The sequence below is a fragment of the Pieris brassicae genome, chromosome 1 (genome assembly GCF_905147105.1).
Source record: "Pieris brassicae chromosome 1, ilPieBrab1.1, whole genome shotgun sequence".
NCBI lineage: Eukaryota > Metazoa > Arthropoda > Insecta > Lepidoptera > Pieridae > Pieris > Pieris brassicae.
The window spans coordinates 6,161,148-6,186,912 of record NC_059665.1 but is presented as its reverse complement, the minus strand read 5'-3'; the positions used below and the strand labels follow the sequence as shown (position 1 = coordinate 6,186,912).

Below are 25,765 nucleotides of genomic sequence, written 5' to 3'. Positions count from 1 at the left end.
CAAAAGACGATAGTTTTCAAAAGACAAAAGTTTATGTTAATCTGTCCTCTTAAAAAATATTAAGACTGTTTCTTAAAGTATTAAAAAGATTGGGATTAATAAACATATAATAAAATTCACTATTTAGAAATCATAATTTATTTCATCCTTACGTTGGTACAGGTAAATTCTTAGCGACTAATAATAATATTTGTTCGGTACTAAAGCACCAATTGGCTATCTCTTTTGACACTTGACACCAATATTCACCGTGGTGAGGCTCAGCTGTCTTACATCGATTTTTGACATCTTCCTGTTGCTGTTCATTACCATGAAGGAGTTCGAATTTGTAATAATAAGCCCATGCGTCACCCAAATCCGGGTCAATTTTTACCTGTAAAATTCATGTTTCATTACAAAAAAATTAAAACAAACGGTTCAAACATCTGTTTTAGAATAACACTATATTATTCGTCATTCTGTATAAAATATATTGTTATGGTGTACCTTCAACTGTTTGGTTTCAGGTATTAGAATGTCTTTAAATGATCGAACAATATACTGTTTTTACATCTACATTTTCAAGTCATTCATCCCTTTCTACCAAATCGAATTTTACTATGCGATAGAAAGAGACAGAAAGGTTGAAGAGGCAGAAAAAGGATTATTTACATGGGAGTCTCATAAAAACCTTTATGACAACTGTACTATTACTAGGATTGCCTGGAAGAGATCGCTTAACAGCGATAAGACCCGTTCGTTGTTATTAATATTATTTAATTCTCGTGTAATATGAAAGAAAAACATTGAATTCTATAACCTTAATAACTTTAGTTTTTTTTAATAATTATTATTTACTTAAAATAATATTTTTTAGTAAAAAATGGTTGACAAAAAAGTAAATTCCCCCACCGTTCTATTAAACCACTCTCGACACTTGTTAAGTTTTCGTTCCGTCCAAAAGAGTTGCGACACGGCGAGTAGTACGTGCGCGTCGTGTTCGCATTTCTTTAATGCGTCCACCTGTTCACAAAAAAAATCTTATTAACGTACACATTTTAATATTCACACGCTTTAGATCAAACAAAAGCTAGTTTCAATCTCTTTATATGAAAAACTTATCAATCTTAAATTAATAAGTTTTTGTTTATCCTAATGTTATGAAGTTTGTGAGGTTGTACAGAGAAATTCTTCTAGGAACGCGAATACGCCATAAATTTTGCGAAAGCAAGTGTCTAACTTTTATATTATATTAAAACTAATCCTCCGTAGAATTTATTTGTCTGTTCGCGATAACCTCAGGACTACACGAGATTCATAGCGGTTTTGACCAATATCTGGAATGATTTTCTATGCCTACTTAAAACCGTTGTTTTTGTGAACCCACGATTATAGATCATGTATATTAACCACTACGCAAAAGTAGACAAACTATTATTTTTCCTTATAGTCAAGTATTTACAACGGCAATTGTATCGAACGCGAACGCAAGACCTCTGAACACCTGGTGTCTGCTTCATTAGGTAAAACATTGATTTTAGACAGAAGTACTCACACTTTTGGTTTTCCGCTGCGGTCTTGACTCCATGAATATCGCTTCAGCCCAAAGGCGTCCAGCATTTCCGCACTCCTGCAAGGCTTTCGCCATCACGGCATTCCCTATCTCCGCACTTCCATTGCGACGTTCTAGCCTTACACTTTCTAACCTGCGAAAATATAAACGACATTAAAATATTAAACGCTTAGCCATCGGAGGCATAGTTTTTTTCATGAAATTAATTCAAAAAATATTTATATTAATTAAGCTTTATTTAATGAACCAAAAATTAAAATTACTACTTATTATATGTATATTTTAGTTAATAGTTAGAAGCGAAAACTAATTAGCAATTATCGCACGCTTGAAGTCAAAATGAGCATTTTAGTTTTTCCCAGACTCATAGATTGTAATATAGATCCCTTGCGTGTCCAAAAGATCGCCTACATTTATATTACTTATAGGTAACATAAGTATCGCATAAATTTAATAACCCTTAAATATTGAAAGAAAAGACTTTTTTAACCGGATTTAACCCGTCGAAAACCCCGGGTTTTTGCAGAAATCCATATCAACTGCGGGGAAATAAATACAGATAACACAACTAACTAACTTTCTCTACAGCTTTGATACTTTTGATACACCGTGACTGACCGTGACCATGAAAATTATGTAAAATAATTATAAGTTTATAATAATAAAAATAGCTTTAATCGTTAACAAAGTGTTTTCTTTCAATGTGTAAAAGCTATGTTAACAAAAGACAATACTAACCCTTAAATAAGTTAGTGTTTTGTTAATCTAGTGTCACAACTCCACTACAACTAATTTTGTGTTAGTTATAAGCTTATTTAAACTGTTAAAGCCAGTTGACAGCCAGCTTTAAACAAAGAATTTCACATAACATAGTTATATATCTACGTACAACAACCGCTACCGAACATAATTTGCGAAACGACAAATATTGTTGAAACCTTAAGCAATTAATTCAGAAACAACCTTTAAAAAACAGTTCATATAGTTATAATATAGAGAAATACTCTACTTAATTAAGAAAACACTTTTTAAACGGATTGAAGCTACTATTATTATTATTGAAAACTTATAATTATTTAAATAATTTTAATTTTTTTCCGACGTTTCGAGTGCTTTACAGCGTGCGTGGTCACGTTAAATAATTATAAGTATATAATAATAATACATAGCTTCAATCCGTTTAAAAAGTGTTTTCTTAATGTTTAAAAGCTATGTTAACAAAAGACAATACTATACTCTACTACATACCATAATTCCGCATTCTTTGGATTCCTTAATCTCGCCTTTTCGAGTACAGATCTCGCTTTGGTGACGTGTTTGAGTTTCTCTTCAAGTCTTGATAATAAAATCCACATAGGAACGGACGTCGCACACTTCTTCAACTATAAAGAATAACACATTGTAACCCTTTTAATTGATTTATAGTGGGGATTGAAACGATGTAAGTTGGATATAATTAAAAAATCCGAGTGCACAATATAGAAAGTTTATTGTACAGAGTACACGTTACAGAAGTACAAGCAGAAGGAGTCAAAAAATTTAGTAGAAGAAATAGCACATACAACAGAAATAAAATGAGGCAGAGTAGTATTTTCACAACGCAAGTAAAAAAATTATTAAAATTTATAACTGTCAATTACGGAGTGCGAAAGCGGCCTGGTCGCCGCGGGCCGGCTCAGGTAGTCGCGTGCGAATATAAAGGCAATAACATGCGATCTCGCTTGCGCACTACCTGAGCCGGCGAACGACTCAACAGAATTAACTATATAAACGTCCACGTCCGTCCGCTCACTCAAATTAAAAATTTAGTATTAAATTTAGCATAGGGCACTACAGATTTAATCATGAATTTATGATCTTTTTATTTTATTAACACTTCGTTACACTACAGAAAATAAAAAAAATTAACATAATTAAATCAAAAGGAGGACAACTGGCGGCCTTGTCGCTTTCGAGCGATTTTTTATCTTTCAAACGCTTTGAAACTTTGTTTAGTTATTTTTTTTTCATTCTTTACTGTAATTTATTTATTTGTACTACAATCAGCTACATTAATTGTAAATAACAAAAATCAATTATAATAAAGATATATCCAAAGGTGAAATATATAATATACATGTCGCAGCCAACCAGTAATCATTAATAATCCGTTCAACAAGCCACAACATCTCTTAACTAAACAACATCCTCTTAACAGAACAACGCCGTTTAACTAGTGGCCTGAAAATATTCAGCCAGTTGATCAAATTTAGTTCCCTTTTTTTTCTGCCACTCTCAAGATAGAAACGAAACCCTTCAAACCGTCAATATGGCGTCGGCAAACCACAACTTTGGTGTTGTCAAAAGTTTCATGAAAAACAACAAGTTCAATGGAAGAGTGTAGTAACAATAATAATATAAATTTGACAATATATATTTTTTATGTCATATGTTTCAGTTTTTTTATTTCTGCCAAATAATGACTCTACCGTACGAATGGCAGCATTAGCCAGTTTATTAAATGTTGTTACAAATGCTACGGCTCAATATGTTATAGGCCGTTAAACGGCGCTCTTTATAGGGTACTCTTTTAAGGTGTAATTATTAAACGGCTTATTAAGCAAGTTGGCTGCGACATACAAAAAGCTTCAGCCAAAAGGGAGAAAATCATTATTACTAAAACTTAATAAATATTATTGAATTTTGTAAAGCTATTAATCAAATGTAAACAACGCCAAACGAATTATATGAGATCGGTCACGTGACCTAACTTGGGCCAACGTCATGGATGCGATTTATCTATTTAATAACAATATACATTAACAAATATCATTTGTGTAGTTAGTTTATATAGTTGTCTTCTATTTAAATCTTTTAAAATATCACTGCAATTCACTTTTTGTAGCTGTGTAGAACAAAATAAGTAGGAATTTAATTAAAAAACTTTTTTTTGTTAGGGACCCCTATCAGCACCCCTGACCCCTATCAGGCACGTAATCAGGCAGGCATGTGACCGAGAGTAAAAAGGGACTTTATCAACTTAAAGAGTTGACTTAAACATTTAAACCTGTGCATATATTAAGTAATGATAAACACAAAAGTGTTTAAGAAACGCAAACGCTGCAAACATTTTGGTTTGGACCAGACTTCTATATTTAGTGACTAGTAGGCGGTCATCCTAGTGCGCTGGACAGGTTGACATATGAGTCTATGGCCGGCTTCCTCACGATGTTTTTCTTTACCGTACGAGCGAGAATTAAACGCATATTAAAACCTATTGGCGCACAGCCGGGAGAGTCGCACGTTTAGCCGTCTGGAGGAAATCTTTTAGCGGTAATACCTTATGATGTAGATAGTGTTAATAAGTGGTATTATATTAAAATAAAAACCTTACCCCCTGCGTATAAGTGTTATGGGCGTCGTCATCGCGTCCGAGCTGCTCCTCAATCTGCCCCTTCATCATGTGCAACTTGGCGTAATCAGTGAACACCTTTATGGCATCATCCAATAGCTTTAAAGCCTCATCGCAATTGTTAAGAGCCCATTCCAGTTTCGCTGATTTTATCATGACCTGGAAATTGGCGTTAGAACTGCACTAATCATTTAACTAATTAACAGTTGGTTGATTTTCATTGATCAAAATCGATAGTGATCAGGCATTAAAGGCTGATGAGAATTGAGTCTATGATTCCTCTCTTGATTTGTTTTATTGATTCAATAGACGAGACCCATTAAAGTTTATACCAATGCGATTCATCTACATACATACATCTACCCGCTCACAATTTAAAAATACGACTAGAGGACTGGCTCATGAACATACCCTACGCAGAGTTAGAGCTTTTTCTGAGGCCTAGTATGTAGTTACAGACTTTATTCATTCACTCACTGATTATATATAAATTAAATATTTTAAGGAATGTATAATTAAGTTTGTTATGAAAGAGCTGGAAACCCTGACACAGGTATTTTTTACTTAAAACGGTTCCCAAATCTTACACATATTTACATGCATATGTACTTAAAATGAATAAACACATATTTTATTTTTAATGCAGTGGCGTAACTAGAAGGTTATTGCTCAAGTTAATAAAGTTTATATCTCAATCTAATTAATTTTATATCTAATTAAATAAATTAGAGAGAATTTTATTAAATTATATTACGGAAATAGATTTTAATTTTCGCCGGGTTTTAAACTTACAACCGACACGTGCATCACTGAGCCATTAAAGCTGGAAATTAGATTTACCCTTCAAAAAATCTTAATGTACAAATTAAAATATGATTATTTTGTAAACCTCTAATTCATTAAAAAATACCTTCTATCATATTAATAAATAAAGTTTGTATTATTAAGAAAAAATCTCACCCGAGGTGTAGGTGCAGAAGCCCTAGCCTTAGCAAGCAGCCGTCTCGCTCTATCGTACTCTTTGTTCTCACTCTCCAACTTCACCGCGGCCAACCAGATCTCTTCTGAATTAGGATTGGCTTGGAAAGCTAAAGATAGAATACCTCTTGCTGCTGGAACGTCACCTGGAATATTAAACATGAACATTAAAGAATATACAATTTATACATTTTAGAACAATACAATTCTGAACACAACACAACTCTCACTAAAATTATCCACTTTACCCCCTTATTTATGAAAACATAATAAAACTGTTTTATCGGAAGTCTCTTTCTGTCAATGCGGTTACCCTATGAAGGAAAGAGACGGACGTATTGTCCTTAATACCTTATAATTTCAAGGTATTAAACGAATGTCAAATATGAAATATAATGTGAAAAATCATCGAACATACTTCGCGCGAGTTAGGTTTAGAATTACGTAAGAGACACCTACATAATCAGTGTCATCACATTCGGGCGACGGATTTCTAAATCTTTACTCTTCGCGCAATTACGACTTGTTTGCGGTAAAGATAAATAATACACGTTTAAATCCGCTAAAATATTTTAAAACCTGTCAACAAATCTCTTACCAGCCAGCCACTTAGACTTGGCCCCCATGAGCCAAAGCACTTCAGACTTGGGGCAATGAGCCACGGCTCTCTGCAGCAAAGCCTCGAGGCTTGATCGGCTTCCATGCTGCTTTTCTAAGTACGCAGCTCGAAGCCATATTGACTTCTTAGACGGGAATACCGATAACGCGTACCCGTATACAGCTCGTGCGCACTCATACGCACTTTCGTTTGCGCACTGAAATTATAAATATTAAACATATAACATATATTGTCTGTATTCAGGTTCGCACTGTTAAAAGTGTATTTAGTAAAACTTTATAAACAAAATTTAATCTTATTTTAATCAATCTTATTTCAAATTTGGTTACTATATTTTACTGGTCTAATGGGCCGGCTATACTTATACACCGCCCGATCTTGGCCCATATGCTCAAGGAGTCAACGTATTTGACGGGCCTTATATGCGCTAGTAGGTCCGCAGAATGGAGGCGGATCTGCTGTAGCTGAAATCTATGAGGTGGCACAAGACAGGGAGCGCTAGAAGAAGAAAATATCTGCAATAATGGCAACATTAAAAACTATTTACCGCTTCAGCGTCCTCCATCCATGTGTGCTTTTGATCTTCTGGGTCAATCCCATGTCCGATTACCGCTCGAATTATTGCCTGTAATTGAGTATTTGAAATTATTTTTTAAAACTCTGTCCTGCATTTAATAAACAAATTCTGATTATAATTTGTTATTGTTTTGATATTATAACGTGTCCTTAAAGTTATGAATGGTAATAAGCCAGGCTTGTAATAGTTACAAACAGTTATAAGCAAAATTAATATACCTGACAAGTGTTAACTGCGCCAGATTTTTCGGCTTCCATGGCCTCCTTGAACCAGTGTTCGCGATTGATCTCAACTCCGTTAGCGCTTAGGGACGTAATCGCACGATCTATGATTTTCTCTACCATATGTGTGTTACCTGATACAAAATATTTAATACATCAACTTCTTAAATAAAACCTGTGCACGGGCACAGAGCATAGAGTACGGTCTTTGTAACTTATAATAATAATCATAAATCCTTTGCCTTGATACCACTAGGTATAGATTATGATGGATGAACTAGCAAAACAGCACAATTGTGCAAAAGTCAATTTTTTGTCATATTCTAGGTTAGTATGTCAAATCTTATAATTAAGAACTCTCTCTAATTATAGAAGCCCCAAAAATTAATTTGATTAAACGAGATATTTTTTGGCAAAATTCAATATTGCGCTTATATGGTCTAGGGTTATTACAACGTTTGTAATCAGATGACGCCGAAATGTGTCAAGTTAGCCAATTCTATGCAGAGATGGCGCAATTTGCATATTAAATAATTAAGTTGTAATAAGTGTCATAAAATAACGTTATGGCGTGATAAAAATATAAGTGTTAGATTTAAGAGCAAAATACTTTTTATTTTATGACCAAAAACTATTAGCGTGGCGCAACGCCGTCTATGTTTAGAATTTGCTAACTTTAAACGTATCGTAATCAGTTTGTAATATTTTCAAAAACCCGATATTGGCGCTATCGAATTTCGCTAATTATTAAGTTCATCATTAAAATCGCTATTTAGTAACAGAGTACTGTATTTTGGTAGTAGTGTTGGCCTAGTGTCGTAAATTTGTAGGTTCAATGTTCGGCTGTGCACCAATAGATTTTCGAATTAACGATTCTGGATGGCTCGAAGGACCAATATGTACGGTTCCTTGGTCATCGGGGTGCTTTAAATAATAGAGGATCTTGTTTTACTCTATATTAACCACTAGCGTATTACAATAGAATATGAGCGAAATAATGACATGCTAATTGCTATAAAATGAATAACTGTAATGTAGAAGAGTGCCTGCGTCTGGATAAACTGTCGGTGCATAACTACAACGATTTGGGAAATCGTCACGCTTATAAGTGAGCAAAATGTGCGAGACTTGGCACGTACATAGGGATCATCACGCTTATGATTCTAATGTGGCGACCAAATAATACTACTCCTTTTTACCACCGCGTCGGCGATTTTACCGTCTACGTGTTTGGAGCCTGCAGCCAGTGGCAGCGCGACTAGCGTACAGTGCGATTCGAACAATCTAACGCGAAACCTGTGCGCGCGAATTACGAATTTCCCTTTGTAACTTATAATTAATTTATTCTCGTTTAAACGCTTTCCTTTCTCTTACTGTGTTATCAATTATTTTCTTTATTTAATCTGTTTTCTTCTGTGTAAACTTTTAACTTAATATACATACTAAAGACTCGAAGAAGTTTCCTTTGTTTCCCTATTGCCTAGCCTAGGAACTATTATTATATGGTGCTCGCCTCACGCGCACCTATACTACGAAAGCCTGAGTGAGCAAATGCCTTGGCTTGTACAATCACGAAACAGATACCGAAATATGACACTCATTGAAGGTTGTAGCGCCGCTGTTTTTTTTACGGTGCTATTTACAACTTATTGCTTCCATATACCGTAGTTTATCAAAAAATAGCATTGAGTATTGTTAGGCGGTATAAATTTAATAACTTACCATGCGCTTCTTCCAGCTTAGCAGCGGTGACCCAAATCTGTCTATCCGTTGGTATATTTTCACGGGCCTTATTGAGTACTTTCCTTGCATTTTCATATGTTTCCAATCTAGCCAATGCCAGCCATAACTCGACACTTGTGGGACAACATTCCACTGCTCTTGATAGTAAAATGCGAGCGTCTTCTGGATTCTCCAATTCAACAGCCGCTTTCCAAAGACGTACGGAGTTTGGTATGTGTTCCAATGCTTTGCGGAATACACGACGTTTTGCCTGTGATGCATAACGCGTTTTTTTAATATGTATGTTTTGACGGAAGGGATGTCAAAAATTTATATTTTTTATGTAAGTATAAGGCAAGCAAATGTTTGTGACATCAAATAAATACCGCCGTATTTCGACGATGTGATACACTATTTGCGATAATTTCAACCCCCACTGAACCAATTTCGAGTTATCATGTTTTTAGGTCACTTTTGTATAATTCATATTCGTAATCGAATTACCAATAAGCATGTATACAGTAAAATAGACAATTGTATAATTTATAACTTATCTTATTTAACATTGAAAATGATAAAATTTAAAAAGTAATGAGCATGGAGCAATAAGCAATGAGCCAATACACTTACGAATTCTGTACTATTTCTCACTATGGCGATATTTATACAAAAAAATTGTACGTCACTGGTTTAAGCCCATGCAAGGTAACAAAGTCAAAGTCAAAAATCATTTATTCATATAGGTAACACAATGTACACTAATTAACGTCAAAAAAAGAAATATACATTTTACATTTACTGCCAGTTCTCAAATCAAGGGCGTAGAACGGAAGAGAAGAACTTGCAATAAACTCTCCACCACTCTCACACACAATTGAGAAGGGCATGAGTATTGAGGAGCATGAGTATTGAAGAGCATGAAGTTTTTAGCTATTTCTTTATTAATAATATAAAATAATGCGCTACAACTTTATATGTTAACTTAGATTTACACAAGAAAGAGAAAGTTTAAAGACATTCTGGTTTTCTCACAATGATGATCTTCATCTTAGGAGCGAGTGTTAATGCATGTACATAAACACTCTTTCCAGATTATTACACAAAAATATCTACCGTCACAAAATCCCTACCTTAGGCTCCTGTTCCAAATCGGCAGCTTTGACCCAAACTCTAACACTGTGTGGTAAATTACGCGCCGCATGCGCAATAACTGCCCGGGCTGTGTCCCGGGGTTGTAAACGGGCGGCTTCCAACCACAACTCCTCACTACTGGGGTTAACTTCGCAACCCTTCATTATAAGGTTACGAGCCGCTTGGATCTTTCCTGAAATATTTCGTTCAATAAATTTAAAATTTATTTTACGAAAACGTAATAAAATACATTTTACGCAAATAGACCCGACGTGCCAGCTACACAAACTAATATAATTCCCATTTGCAATGAGTTATTTTATTTATTCACAAAAATTATATACTTTTTTATATATCATGATTACTGGCACTCTAAAAAGCCGTATCAGTGTTGTCTATCACAAAAATATAATTTAGCAGTAAACTCCCACGAGGCTTCAGCGCAGATTTATTCACATTAACAAACTTAGGTTAAAGATATTACTTTGTTTGTGTGTTTATTTTGTATGAGTTAACGGGTCTATATAATTAGTATCTAGCATTGTAAATCACTTACCTGTAACTTCCTCCAATCTAGCACTAGCAACCCAAGCCGGTGGGTGATTGGGATTTGTTTCTCTAACTGATTTCAACAAGAGCCTGGCTTTCTTTATATCATTAATATCTCCTCCATATGTCGGTATCATGGATTGTAAGTCGGTCAAATAGCCTTTTGGATCAACTACAGTCTGTCCAGTAACAGAATCCGATGCTTGTGATAGCTTCACTGTCATGAGGGTGTTTCGGGCTTGACCTATTTTTCTAAGATCCAGGTCACCTTGAAAATAGATAAATAATAATAAATTAAATAGAATTTTACATTAGTGTGTAACTTTATGTTAATTTAAATACATAAAAATTGTATACACCTTTATATTTATCAAGCTATTTCATGGTTTCATAGCTAAAGATATTATTATTTTATAACAATGTTTTATCCAAACATTGGTAAGTAAATTAGCAAACTATTGGTGTTTGTGCTATTGTAGGAAAATAAAAAAAATAATACAATGACCCTTGCCAACACCTTTTAATTATCTACTTTTTAAAATAAGTATTGAATATGTACTGCAAATGTCCTTTTGCATAACTGGAAAACAGCTGTCAGTCAGCAAATTTTAGTAATTCAGGTTAATTAAGTTCAGACTATACATTATTTAATAATGAAATAAAAACAAATAATATATTTTCATACATCGTGGTGTATTTATTATTATATTAATAATTGAAATATCAAGTCAATTAATACTTTGGAATTAATTATAAAAATACATATATAAACTCATGTAATCTATGATGCATCAATTTCAAATGTAATATAAAAAACAGCTTATGTTGTAACATATTTTGATTTGATAGGTCAGATAAGAGTATAGTACTGACAATTATGCTTACCAGAAGGTGTTAACATTCCAGGTGTTGCCAGTCCAGGCATCATGGACGCCAATCCAGATGTTGGATCAATAGATGATGATGACTCTCCACCAAGATTCCGTGACAGTACACTATCTGGCAATGGCGTAAACTTTTCAGCTCTCGGATTTCTTTGCTTTCTGTTTCGTGCATCACCCACTTCTGGTATAGCTGACCACTCATCTTCAGATACCATCTTCAATTCTCTTTTAAGATCCGAAAACTGCTGCTGTATTTTTGGCCTGAAAAATATTTTGATTTCTAAGAGACAGTCATACTGTTATTTTTTCTCAATTAGTGATTATATAGGCAAAGTTTATTTTGTGTATTATCCAATAATATAATTATGTAATCATAATGTACTCATACTATTATTTTTTCTCAATTAATGATTTTATAGGCAAAGTTTATTTTGTGTATTAGCCAATAATATAATATGATCCTCCAACTATTGGTATGTAAAATGAAGTTTACTAATCATTCCATTTGTACATTGCTGCATGAAATTGATAAAACATTTTGTGAATGAAGACAAATATGATTTGTAAAATAAGTGTCAAAATTGTTGTTCAGTTCACTAAATCAAAATGACAAATTCTACATATTACACTTAATTATATTATTAAAATAGAGCCTATGTCACACTGTTTTATTAATTAAATATATACATACATCAGTACCTTTTTGATTAATAGATACAAAATTTAGCATTACAGAGAATTTACCTCTCTTGACGATATCTTTCCAAGTCCTCTTTAAGACGTTTTTCTCTGTATTCTTTTCTTTTCTCGTCCATTCGTTTATCAATTGATTCATAAATAGCATCAGCTTCAGCATCATCTTTGTCATAGGGATCCTTAAAACAACTTTATATTCATTATACTTTTCCAATACAAATGGATAAATGTGCATATTAAGTAGTGATGTAAATTCTTTATACAAGATTTAATCACTAGACATTGTGCATAAACTAGATTTATTGTTTATGTACAGTCAGTTAAAACCCAGTCAATGATAGAAACTAGGAGAATAATACAAACTAATATGATTCCAAATATTACACAAAATACACAATATGTGTTTAAACATTTTTAATATGCTGGGAATATATGTGTATATAAAATATTATACATAAAAGATTCTAAATTAAAGTGTTTATTTTATACAGTGACTAGTTTGATTTGTTACCTTGGAAAATAAAGATCCACTGTATCCAGAAAACTCATCATAATTAGAATCATTCAAGTCTTCATCGTCATCTTCTTCATCAGTTTTTTTTCTCTTTGCTGCTGGGGGAGCATGGCGATCATCACTGTAATTAAGTTAAATAATAAGTTTAATAGTTGTGAAATATAGTTTTAGCTTTACATATTATGTAAAAGTATTAACTTTTACTTGTTGCAGTGTATAATGTATATGCTATAAAATTAAGAAATGCTGTAATAGTAAAAAGTGACACAAAGCACAGCAATTAAGAAAACTTATAAATGTGGAAGTATTGGGTAATGTTATTGCATTTTATCTTAAGGACTATTTTATTAGAACTTGTAGAATAAAATGGTTTTAAATTTACTAACGAGACATCATTGGCATCCCTGGCTGGCCCAATATCAGATCGAGTAGTAAATCCGGTGGCACTGAAATTTAAAAAATATATATAAATATAGGGCTTAAAAATAATATAGATATTTACAGTAGACCCTTTAGAACTTTATCCTTTTATTGTAAATGGCGTAGGTCTCGCACAGCCCCATTAATATAAACAGAACTATGATTACTTGCAAATTAATTATTTTAACTAATATTTATATCAATAAAGTTTTATATCGCAACTTACCCTCTACCAACACCAGCTACATATCCAAGAGGTGCTGGAATACCGAGAAAGTGTTTTTTATTCTTATTTACAAATGCTTGTGGAGGCACCGACATAATGAATAAACTTTTAGAATCTCTCCACTATGAATTATTACGATACGTGTTACTTTAAACTGTTAATTTCAGAGATACATTTATTAAGTTAAATAGAATAAAAATTCTGGCTTATTGCCTAAATAAAATACAGCATTTTTGATTACAAATTTACAAATTCAAAGATAAGTACTGCTGTCAGCTGTCAATTATCAACCGAAGATAATTGTACTATTAATTAATAATATAATAGTACAATAACACAGTCTGCAACAAAAATGCTGTCAGGAAATTTTCAACTAATTTCTATGTATTCAGGTGTTCTAAAAACTAAAAAAATACTTAAAAATTCCAGAACGTCAGTTTATTTTCAAAAATGTAAAATGTTATTATAAAGACACAGATAGTAGACAGAGAGTATCAACTCTCTGTCTACTATCTGTGTCTTTATACGGTGATCCGTGTAACGATATTTTTGAAATCTAGCTACTTTGATTGAATAATAATTGTTCTTTTCTAAAGATGCATATTAGTAAGAATAGTAGCATTACAATACAATATTGCCAACGTTGTATTTTTGACATGAATACGTTTTAGATCATACGGTGCCCCTGAAAGATTCCTCGCTCGCTGAAAGACGCGACGCGGGGCGTCTCCAAAAAACTATTTATAACAAAATCATACATCAACAATAAAGTGTGCAGTAGTAACTTCGAATCTATCATCTATACCTAAAATTAAATGATACCACTGGATAACTAAAGGGTCAAAGAATTTATTACAACAATCGAGAGAACAGTGAGCTATCGCGCAAGGTGAAGGAGGAATCACCGCTACTTTGTGGTTATTGAATATTTTGCTGCGTATCGAGTTTTGCAATTATTATAACTTTTGAGTTTTGACTCAAAGAAGCTACGATGTTCGTTTAAGTTCAGTTAAAATCGTTCGTTTTTATATTCTAATATAATTATTAATTGTTTCATTGCTTTTTACATAATAAATAAATAAATATATTGTTTAAAGTATATATAACTCATATAATTTGAGACGATAAAGATTATCTTATCTTCTTAGTATCATTAGGCAGGAGTGAAAAAATAAAAGATCGTTGTCGTTTGCTATTTTAGGGCGGTGTCTACATTATGATCTGTTATTTATTAAATAATATGTTATGAACCACTCCTATATAAGTGTATCCAGCACACTTCTCAGTGGTAGGTTGCTACTAGTAATCAGTAATCTGTGCAGTTGCCTAGCAACCTCAAAGAATTTATAGAATGCCAACAACAAAATTATCACGTTTGTTAGATGTAAACGTTTTCTTAAAATATGTGGTATAACAAAGTAAAACATTAGAAAATATCTATGATAGTGTCTTAACAATATTGCTAATATGTCATCCATATCTAGTTCGAAGGAAATGAAGGAAATGTCCTGTGATAGCAGTAATAAGGAGTTCCTACTCTTAGAAAAAACTTGCGAAGCCCTCAAAGACAGCGATGAAGAAATTAAAATGATCTTCAATGAAATCAAAAAACTGTCTCACAATAATCATGTTGAAATAACCGACGAAGACGACGTGGAGTTGATATTGAGAAAAGCCGAAAACATAGCAAATGAAACAGAAAACTTACTGAAAAGCAGTCCAGTGGTTACTAATAAGGCTACCTCTTATCTAGGTGATACATCAGCTATTTCCGAAGTAAAAGTTGATAAGTCAAAAAGCTTAGAAGCTCCCAAGGAAGGCAACAAATCCTTTAAGGTAATAAGAGTCTGTCCTAGATTAATAATTTATTAAAATTCTTTAATATTAAGTTTAAATCACAACCTTAGAAATAAAATAAATAGTTTATACAAATTTAATATTTGTTTACATAACGTGCCAATACTCTTAATCCTGCCAGGGATTCTTTAGCAACAGGTTCAATGTGTGAAGTAGGCAATATGAAACCATATCGGCCTTTGTCACTCAGTTCTATTGTAAATGAGTACTTGATTCCTTGCCCTTTTGCCCAGTCATCTGATCCTCCTGAAGCAGGATACAATACTCCACTTGATGATCCCACTGTGTATTTTGACCCACCTGTTTCTTTTATTGCCTATAAATTTTCAAAATAATTAACTTTATCATCAGATTACTAAACTTACTTAATTTTATTTGTAACATGTTATTCAAACTTAAAAATGTGGGCCTTTATTCTTTTATTAAAATGTATTACTTACATCTGCCATGCTCTTTCCAACCTCATCTAAGCTTTGGTGATCTGGGGGCACCACATTATCATATCCCCATGGGTACAAAATGTACTGGCCATAACTGTGGTATGTTAGGTATGCTGTAAAGTTAGCTGCTGTATTCTTGATAAAATCCTGGAAGTAATTGCATCATTGAGTTATAATATTTTATATTTGAAAAATATATTTTCATGGGATAGGCGATCCTGCCAGAAAAAAATGAGATAAGAATGCTAGTTGATTACCAGAGTATTCATCATAGGGTATCTTATTTCAAGCAATATTGTGTATTGTATGACTTTGAGGCATTAAATGGCAACACACATATATATAGAAGCACATGTCTTTTCCTTAGCTTAATTAGTACCCTTAAGGTTTGAAGCACCTCTTATTCTAATCAGCATAGATAAATTACCACTTATATTTTATCAATTAACTTAAGTGTCTCTGAAACTGCATTCTATTTATCTATGACTGACACTTCATCAGTTGAAGCACATATTTACATTAAATTTGATACCACTTACTGACAAAGCTTTCGATTCTGGCTCTGAGAACATTCGGTTTCCTCTGAATATGTCGCTGCAGGGATTAGCTGAAGCACCCTTGCCGCCCCAACGGTATCTATAAAAATACACATTAAATCAACCGCACTCAACTAACTCGTTTTTAATAATACTGTTTATCCTACATACAATTGTAAATAGAGGATGCCATGTTTTTATAAATAACAACAAGAAAATAAAAATTATCAATATCAATTTATAATCAATATACAACTTTATTTATACCCGAAATTCCTATTGAGATCGGTACCAGCGCATTGCCTGCCAACAGCTGGTTTTCTGTTTTTTCTCCATAAACGATCAGCGGTGTGGGTGTATTCGTAACCATCAGGGTTCACCACGGGTAGGAAGTACCTTAAATTAAAAAGGTGTCGTTTAATTCCCGTCAATGTATTTTCAATGCGTAAAAACATTTTATCACAATTTAATAGAAATACGTAAAACAGCATCTAAACCCAGTATTTTATGTGTGATTGTGTTATTTTCAACTTGAACAATGTCGGCAACTATTAACTCGTTTTATTTAGTCATAATTTTGACCTTAATAAAGCTTGTCGTTTTCACATCTTACCAGTCTATATTTCTGATGTCGTCTTCCTCCTCGTCAAAGTTTTCAGCGAATTGGTTGATAAAATACGTGACTGTTGCTGGACTTATCCACTCCCGCGCATGTATCCCACCATCTATGAACACTGCCTTATTTGAAGGTCTACCATTTGAAATACGCAATACCTGCAATGAAAACAATTACTAAGATAAACAATTTCTTATTTAGAAAAACTTAGAAAACGATATTAAAATAATACCTTAAGATCTCTTCCTTCAAATGATTTTCCTATAGACCGAACGCTTATTATAGCGGAATATGTTTTGGCTAAGTAGTCTAAAAATCCGTGGATATCCTCAAGTCTATGATATTGCTTCCACGTCATTCGATGTCCTAAAAAATAATTGTGTTAAATAGTAATTGAAATGTGTTGGTATTAGGTACCAATATCATTACTTATCTCTATATATATTTATTGGGCTAGTGTTAAATTGTATAAAATAACTACCCTATAGTAATTTTTATAAGAATGTTAGCATATAGTTTAATACGAATTTGTGTAGGCAGTTTAATCCTTGTTACCATATCGCCCTTGACCTTTCTTAAATATTTCTGTGTTAAAATATAATTTGAAAACGTATTTGCACATCCACCTTTCACGTTATTTACTAACACTACGACACACATCAAGACAAACGTCTATATTAATAACGAACAATTAGACGTTAGTACAAATATTGCGTTGCTTTTTTATTCAATAACGAACCCCAGTTGGCATATGGCCAGTATTCCTTTGGCATCTCTATTGCATTATAGCCCATGTAGACACCTAAGTACCCTAAGTTCCGGCGATTGGCCCTGTAACGCCAAAATTTGTAAGATTTCGCTGTAACAAGACCACATAACTATGGAAAACTAGGTTTTTTATGTAATTTAATCATACAAAACAAGCGGGCGGGATGCTTATTTGTGTTGGCCTATAAATTAAAGATCTTATAGACGATCTTAGCGGGTTGACAATCTTCTCGGCAGCTGGTTTGTATGAAATGTGCGGCTAGAAACCTTAAAGACGCAAATAAATTATGAACACGAGCTACCAATAATAATTATTATGAAATTTATTAACCTCTTCTATCCTGCAATTCGATTTCGTTTTGATCTAGTGGAGGGTTCTCTTCGTCGATTCGCTTTTGTAGATCATCGATAATGACATCATATTCTATATTTTCTCTTTTGAAAGCTCTTGTTACGTTCTCCACAGCATGGGGCTTGACAAAAACGTCTACATAAGAGTGGTTTCCGGACCATGTGGCGATTACTGAAATAATAATAATACCCTTGAATGTGTTGTTTTACATACTAATTTTAAACTTGCACATGCATAAACTAAACATATATACAACCTTAAGGAATACAGTAACTCTAGAAAAACAAATTAGTATGCTTTCAAGACCATAACTAATTTCATTGTCCAGTCCATTCAGTTTGTATTTTGTTTAAATACAGCAAATATTTCTTTTGCAGATAACATGCATAGAAGTGAAAATTAACACGCAATTAAATTTTTATTCAGTCACAGTTTCATATTGGAGTAATTATGATTGATTTTTGCTTTTTGTATATACTTACAGTTTCTTCTTCGTAGGCGCCCAAGGACTGTCCGAACTCCACTCTTCTCAGTTGAGACCTTCCACACCTGAGCCCCTGAGTAATTTACCTTATTTTCTTTCTCAGCATCCTTAGCAACGCCTAAAACGTCTTTTAGGGATTCATTTGTTTCTCTCTTTTGATCGGCTTTCTCGTTTACTTGTGGCAAGTTTTCATTTATGGTTTCTGATTTTTCAACATTAGTACCAGGTGAAGTACTCCTGTCAGCTGCGTCTATATTTTCTACTTTTTCGTTCAACGCTGGTAATACTTCATTTATATGTTCTGAAGGTTTTTCATTGAATGATAGATCTGATGAAAAAGTTGAATAATATTCTGGGCTTTGTGTTGTTTCCTCGGGCTCGTAAGGTTGCTTGACAGACAAACGTTCTGGCCATTCTAGAATATTTATTTGAAACGTTAATTATACATAACAATTTTTAATATACTTTGTTTCAAGTAATTTTTTATTAAGTATTTACACACGTTTTTTCGGCCTATTATTTGTGAAAGTTATTGTAAATTAATTTGGTTAAAATGAATAATTTAAGTAACAAGAAAGTTTTACTTTCGATTGATTTATTGCGTGTATTAACCAGCATGCTTTTTGCTTTACGGTATGTTGTGTGAATCGATAATGGGATTGTTAATTAGAATGCGGGGCTCGTTCCTTGTGACATGTTAATGACTTTCTCTGGCCAAGGTTCTGTTTTCATTTGTGCTTAACTCGATCTTGTCCGGTTTAACAGTTATGTTGGACAGGTTGGCTTATACTTGATATCGTTAGTAGAATTGTTTCTAAGTGATGCCGTCATTCGTTAAAAGCCGCCTTTATAAATTGTGACCAAGATTACACATGGAGTTTTAGTTGTTTATAAGTTGTAGAGAATGTAAGCTTAATCCTTCAAGAGTTCTTTCTACCGTGAAGATAAATTAATATTTTATTAAATTATATTTTTTTATTTAGTATTCCAAGTGTGAATCAAAACAGTACTGTATGATTTCCGCAATTTTCATTATTAGATTTTACTCACGTTTTTACTTATGAGGAAAATGCATACGTTTCCAAGTTCCGGTCTTCATTTGTAGATAGATCAGTAAATAATGGTGAATAGGAAAAACGTGATTTTATTGATTTGTGATGTGTTTTTCATTTATGATATTATTATTTTTTATTACAACCGAGATAATATGGTTGTGTATTATTTTTATGTATTAGGTACACAAGCAAAATTATGCTTTTATATTGGTTATTTCGATAACCACTTTGTTACTCAAAGAATTTTCCTTTACTTATTATAATTAAACATACACCTAATTTGATCCTTTTGTTTGCTGCTAAATGCACCGAGATAATATAAAAATATGTAATACGTCTTAAAATTATCTTAAAACGATTACGTATTAAATTAAAAACACATACCCTTTCCTGGTGGAAGTTCGTTGAGGAGAGGTGTAGCAAATACCGCAGTGGTGACCGCTAGAAACGCGACCGATCTGTACAGCAACTCCATGGCTACTGAGTACTGACTTACCTGCCAAGGAAGTCCCAGCTATGCAACACCCTTTTAAAGCTTTGATACATTGTGCAATCAAATGCGTGTTTTGAATTTACTGTTCATGAACTTGATATCGCGTAAAACTATGAAAGCGGCTGTATTAGAGCCACATTCCTATTTGTAAATAATGTAATTTAAAAAGTATGAAACATATGGGATGTGTATAAAGTATCTTTATAATAAATTTTACGTAATAAAACAGAGAGAAATGTAATAGTAAACATAGTGAATAGAAATTTCTTCAATTTATTGATACATACTTATGTGTGAAATCCCTTAATACTAAGTACATGCAGAAATATATATACCTACTTCAACTCTTTCTATCTTGTATAGAGAAATTCAGAATTACGATTTTGAATTTTTTGTACATAGAAAAATCCTTGGATCATTTCATGAAGACTTGATTTAAGTTAGTCACTGCTTAATTTTGTATTAATGACTCGGTATAAGGACAACTTTTATAGTGATGATGATACAAGGGAAATTTGCCGGTTTATGATTATGCAAAAATAATACCTACAGACAAAAATAATAAAATGCAATAGTTTCCTGTTGGAACACGTTCTAGATTTTTGTAATATAGGCTCGTGAAAAAATTAATTGATGGATGATATGTTGTAGAATAATAGTTACCACCGAAGTTTGGTGTTCACGAAGGCTTTTTTATTAAGTTTTTCCAGAAACTTTTTCGAACACATTTTTGTATTTTTATTAAACAAAGATATTCTTTACAATCCTCTATCGTAAAGACAAAGCAATCATTATCGATATATATATAATACGATTGGAGGAATTGTCTAACAGTTATATTTATTTAGGAACCAGATTTGCAGCTTCGTCCGCTTTTACCGGTCATTGCCATCGAGTTGCAGTTATTTAATAACGACACTGTTTACTGTAAACACGATTTTCTCCGATTATCCAGCACCAATCGCGATAGGCTTTTATTTTTACAGTTACCGCTCGACCGAGTCAATGGCCTACATTTTAAAGCATAATTTTATAAAAACATTCAATTTGTATGTTCTATTACATTGTAGGTCAGCCCAGGAGTAAGGCGAAATGGGAAAGACAATATTGATAGTCGACGTAAGTCGAAAACAAGACCTTTCTCCGCAGGAGTAGTAGATTCTAAGAAAAAAGAAGCCGCGAAAGTAGCTCGGCTGACGTCTGGTACGCCGAAAAAACTTAATTGTAAACACGATCAGCAGTTGGAAGAGCTAAAGGATACAAATGAAAGAGTAAAAAGTCTTGAATTATTAAACGTACAACTTGTAGACGATTGTAAGGCGTTAAAGAAAAAAGTAAATGAATTAGAAGAGGATAAACAAGTGGCTGAATTTAAATTAGTTGAATGCGAGAAATTCGTTAATCGGCTTGCAAAGGAATATAATAATAGAGAAACTGAACTTAAAAATTATAAGCAAAATGAGCAAAGTGCATTGATTGAGTTAAACAAGGAGAAGAATGAAAGAAAGAACTTTAGTATCCAACGTGAGAAAGATGCTATGATTATACAGGACTTGCAAAGGCAGGTTAAGGAAATGGAGTTGATATTGAGGAGGAAACATCCGGACTCTGTTTCGGCGTTAATTGGTAATAACAATTTGTAATATTTTACTAGCACAATACACGTAGTTGCGTGTACTATTTTTAAACTTTTTGACTAGTATTCTTCCACCAGATATGCATATATATCTAATATTTACTGTAATCGAATTATACATATGAAAAGTAGAGATGAAAATATTGGACAGCAAATTATTTCCTATTTTTATTCCAATTAAATTAGGTCAACACATGTTTTTTTAATTTACCTTCTACATCTTTCTAGATTTGATTTTGATTGATTTAACTTTGATTTGTTAGATTAAAGTAAATGTTTTCGTATTTTAACCGGCTCGTTTTCCGTGTGTAAAGTATATTTCTTCAATAAATTGTGTGGTTCCCATTCTTTTAAAAATAATGGCCCTTTTAAATAAAATAAGTAATCTACAGTTAGGCTACTTATCCTCCAGGTGACTTAAAAAAATCCATACTATATATATATACGTTCTTAAAATTCTCAGGTGTTAAATGTAAACCGAATATTTAAAATATGTATTTAACAACCATTTTATGTATATCGGTAGGTACACATTATTTCATTGATGACGGTTATGATTTTACAGTTGCATCAAAATCATCCACAGTCGATGACAACAAAAAGAAATTGTTAGAAGATCGTATATTGAGATTAGAAAAGGAATTGAAAGACAAAGAAACGCATTTTCACCAAGTTTTAATAAGCCTTCAAGAAAAGTTTACCGATATGAAACAGAAATACGAGAATCATATAGTCGACGTAGAGAGACAGCTAATGGATGACAAAAAAACCAATAACGACTTAAAAAATAAAATTAATAAAGTTAATTTACAAGACATTGCCGTCCAAACAGTCCAAAAAAGTCAACATACGGTTGGGACACAGACTTTTTTAAAGGCTGACAGAGCATCATCAGCCGTTAGTAGACTAACCCAGAATTCAGCCTTAATTTTCAACAGACTGAAAGAAGACAGCTACCTCATTGCTACAATAAAAGGATTACAGACTGAACTTACAGCGAAACAACGAACAATTTCTAAAATTAACCGGGAAACGGAGGAGTTAAGAAAGAATTTGAGAAACTTGCAAAAGGAAAAAGAAAGTAGGTGGAACGTAGATAAACATTATTACTAAAAATAATAATATCTTTTAGAATAGAATTTTTTATTTTTTCCATACGGAAAAATGGCAAAAAAATACCTTATCGAAATTTTCTGCTTGACACTTGAAATGTTTGACACACACCGTGGCTTTTATTTTTTTAAGTTCTATTAGAATCTAATTGCGAAGCGACGACGTTGTCTTGAATTTTGATTTGTTTCAGTTTTAATGAATTTAAACCCGCAAAAGAAAAGTACATGTAGACCAGCTAAGTCAGCTGAGAGTGTGATGCTTAAAGTGACTCATGAGATGGAAGCTGAAATATCAGATGTAAGGAAGCAGAAGGAGCTCCTCATGGAAGAAAGGGTGGGTCTTCTCGCGTCTTTAAAAAGGTCTAATGAAGATCTAATTATGTTGAAAAAGAAACGTATTCAAGATGTAAGTATTATTTGTTATCTGTTATGTTATGCCTTTTATATGTTTTGGAAAATAAATCTTTAACGAACGTGTAAGCAATCTCTGATATATTACAATCAAGTAATAATACTAAAAAAAATAAAAATAATTTAACTAATTTAAAAAAGTGTAATCATCGAATTTTTGTATTTTACTCATAATAAATAGGTATCACTCATCTTGAGATTTTCTCATATCCGCGATTTGTCTGCCAGGAATCTTGCTGGAGAGTCCACGGTATATTTTTAAAAGATGTGTTGCTGAGAGTTTCACAACATGAACCAAGACTGTGTCCTTGATACTAGTACTCTGAGCATACACTTTATTATTTTACTCAGTGTAGTGCTCTTCAATCATGAATTTTTTTCATCGGTAAAGAGCATATTTCTATGCATATGATGTATATCGACAATAAGCATCGGGCTCCAGGTCTTATTTTATAAAACGCGACAGTCTTAGCGGGCATCTCCATTTCTCGCGAAAGGAATTTATTTCCTAATGGTTTTCGACGAATTCTGGCTTTAACAGCATAACAGCCTTTGTAGTTCTAACAGAACGTAGCCGCCCCGATTTTTTTCTGGCTTTCGATGAAGCCGTTCGTTTTCGTTGTTGTATCGTGTTGATAGTACGATATAAGTACATACGGCTGATACCAAGCTTTTTGAAGTGAGAAGGCCATCACTTCAATCCTATTTTCTTTCAATTAAAAAGTTGAAAAAAAGAAAAGTTTTTTATGTAACATTTTATGGCTATAATAGTTAGATTGATTTTGATAAGATTGGATAAGATACATTAGATTGAATGCCTGAACCTTGTTGCGTATTAACCATTCGTCACAATTTATTTTTATCAACAGCTTCATACACTACAATTGGCTCATGAAAAAGAGCTAATGCAGATGAACATGCAACTGTACCCTCTACAAGAAGAAATTAAACTGCTAAATCGCACTGTTGAAATTCTTCAGGAACGGGTAAGAACAGCGGATGACAAGTTGATAAAGTACCAAGCGACTGAAATGCATGCGGGTGGGGATAATTTTGGGTCCAAGGGGAATAGCCGTAAATGATCGTTTTTTTAACTTGGTCACATTATATTTTTTGCTGGTTATCCATAGCTTAAGAAAATTATGCCTATTAGATAATTATGCCTAGAATATTATATTAATATTATTTAGTGCGTTTGTCACGAATAATGTTATGGGACAATCTAAAGAATAGGAATTAGATTTATATTATTTTTCTATTTGCTCCGTGTCTTTCGAAAGAAAGTTATAAAAAAAAATATTAATGAAAATAGTCGCTATATAAGATGAATTAGTCTCGGCACGTAATTTGACGAGAACTTTGGTCCTGGGGAAAAGGCTGCACGTATATATGCGTTAGAAATAATCTACTTTTGCTCATTTAATGATTCTGGTAACATTATTTGCCGGGACACCCTCCTGACTGTTATGCTAGATATTATTGATTTTATTAATTTATTATTGAACTGAGCCTCTAGATTCTACAGAACACAAAAAAATTATTGTGTTTTAAATACTTCGGCCACTCTATGGTACCTGATCACTATGTGCCTAATTGAAGATTAATATCACGTTTACATAAACTATAATATTTTTTTTTTCTGTTAAGAAAATATTTTTATGTTTGAAGAGTTTTTTTTTTAACTATGTAGAGCAATGGGTTTCATAAGATTAGTTTTAATGTATAACTTTTAACTACCTAAACGAGTTTGTTACCATATTCTACCTTTGTCCACGCTTTTACTTGTAGACCACGGTCTCTCAATGTTCCAAAAAAAGAACGTAAAATATTAATCTCTGAACAATATTTTCTCTGTTTTTTCACGTATAAGAATAAGATGATGTTAAGATAAGAACAAGAATATATATATAGTGATGACACTTCAAGTTCAAAGAACTAAGCAGCATTAACAATGGAATAGAAATTTCGCTTTTCTACTTAACGCTAATTTGTGAATTGAATGTAAATTGTTTGTATTCTGTTTATTTTCTATACCAGCAATATCGTGCGCTGTCACTTATGCTCTGTTCAACTAGGCTTAATATTTTTGTTTTTGATTTAATTTGCCAATATAACTATTATATTTTTATCACCGTGTTGTGCAATCTTGGATGAAATAGTTTACGGTTTTTGCGCAATTTATTTAGTAAAAAAATCTAATATTTTTTATGCTAGTTCATAAGCCGTAAAAGAGGAATTTAAAATTATATCGAAGCATGTGTTCTCATGTGTGTGTAAGGCTAGTAATGTTTTAATTTATTAAATTGTTAGAATAATAAAAGATTGGTATTTTCAATCTGTGATCGTTGTTATACTACGCACACTATAATAAATAATTATAATGTAAGCTTTTACTTGCTAGTCAAAAATAATGTGTGATAAATCCCACCTATGTGTTGGTAATAAGGTGCCTTGCAATTTTAATAAATTATTTGTGTATATCTGAATTTTATTGATGGTTACCCGAGTGATTTCTTGTACCCGCT

General features: G+C 32.8%; 3 protein-coding genes across 3 annotated transcripts; 1 reads left to right on the top strand and 2 right to left on the bottom strand.

The window, feature by feature from the left end:
- Positions 1-115: 115 nt before the first annotated feature.
- LOC123711756 (pre-mRNA-processing factor 6) lies at positions 116-13,718 on the bottom strand. Its single transcript, XM_045664507.1, has 17 exons — positions 13,481-13,718; positions 13,221-13,280; positions 12,832-12,955; positions 12,369-12,499; positions 11,626-11,885; positions 10,748-11,008; positions 10,191-10,384; positions 9,061-9,331; positions 7,336-7,472; positions 7,088-7,165; positions 6,520-6,736; positions 5,904-6,067; positions 4,926-5,102; positions 2,801-2,934; positions 1,535-1,685; positions 892-1,002; positions 116-373 (listed from the first exon to the last, which is right to left on the bottom strand). The coding sequence occupies exons 1-17, from the start codon at positions 13,573-13,575 to the stop codon at positions 149-151; spliced, it is 2,790 nt and encodes a 929-aa protein (XP_045520463.1). The 5' UTR covers positions 13,576-13,718; the 3' UTR covers positions 116-148.
- A 981-nt stretch (positions 13,719-14,699) lies between these two features.
- Positions 14,700-25,684, top strand: LOC123711233 (centrosomal protein of 162 kDa). The gene is made up of 5 exons (XM_045663724.1): positions 14,700-15,316; positions 21,152-21,707; positions 22,283-22,798; positions 23,021-23,235; positions 24,110-25,684. Exons 1-5 carry the CDS (start codon positions 14,948-14,950, stop codon positions 24,320-24,322), a joined length of 1,869 nt encoding a protein of 622 aa, XP_045519680.1. The 5' UTR covers positions 14,700-14,947; the 3' UTR covers positions 24,323-25,684.
- On the bottom strand, positions 15,333-20,172 carry LOC123711239 (carboxypeptidase B-like). Its single transcript, XM_045663734.1, has 9 exons — positions 19,973-20,172; positions 18,532-18,948; positions 18,029-18,220; positions 17,162-17,295; positions 16,927-17,087; positions 16,581-16,709; positions 16,317-16,413; positions 15,778-15,924; positions 15,333-15,653 (listed from the first exon to the last, which is right to left on the bottom strand). The coding sequence occupies exons 1-9, from the start codon at positions 20,061-20,063 to the stop codon at positions 15,414-15,416; spliced, it is 1,608 nt and encodes a 535-aa protein (XP_045519690.1). The 5' UTR covers positions 20,064-20,172; the 3' UTR covers positions 15,333-15,413.
- Positions 25,685-25,765: the final 81 nt, after the last annotated feature.

Excerpts from the sequence above, each read along its gene's own strand:
- LOC123711756 (XM_045664507.1), bottom strand. The coding sequence starts at position 13,575 with ATGTCGGTGCCTCCACAAGCATTTGTAAATAAGAATAAAAAACACTTT. Across the intron at positions 11,886-12,368 it reads GAAAGATATCGTCAAGAGAG|GCCAAAAATACAGCAGCAGT; the intron begins GTAAATTCTCTG and ends AATATTTTTCAG. Across the intron at positions 374-891 it reads GAGAGTGGTTTAATAGAACG|GTAAAAATTGACCCGGATTT; the intron begins GTGGGGGAATTT and ends TGAATTTTACAG.
- LOC123711233 (XM_045663724.1), top strand. The coding sequence starts at position 14,948 with ATGTCATCCATATCTAGTTCGAAGGAAATGAAGGAAATGTCCTGTGAT. Across the intron at positions 15,317-21,151 it reads AAGGCAACAAATCCTTTAAG|GTCAGCCCAGGAGTAAGGCG; the intron begins GTAATAAGAGTC and ends ATTACATTGTAG. Across the intron at positions 21,708-22,282 it reads CTCTGTTTCGGCGTTAATTG|TTGCATCAAAATCATCCACA; the intron begins GTAATAACAATT and ends ATGATTTTACAG.
- LOC123711239 (XM_045663734.1), bottom strand. The coding sequence starts at position 20,063 with ATGGAGTTGCTGTACAGATCGGTCGCGTTTCTAGCGGTCACCACTGCG. Across the intron at positions 17,088-17,161 it reads TTGAAGGAAGAGATCTTAAG|GTATTGCGTATTTCAAATGG; the intron begins GTATTATTTTAA and ends TTTTCATTGCAG. Across the intron at positions 16,414-16,580 it reads GATCTCAATAGGAATTTCGG|ATACCGTTGGGGCGGCAAGG; the intron begins GTATAAATAAAG and ends GTATTTTTATAG.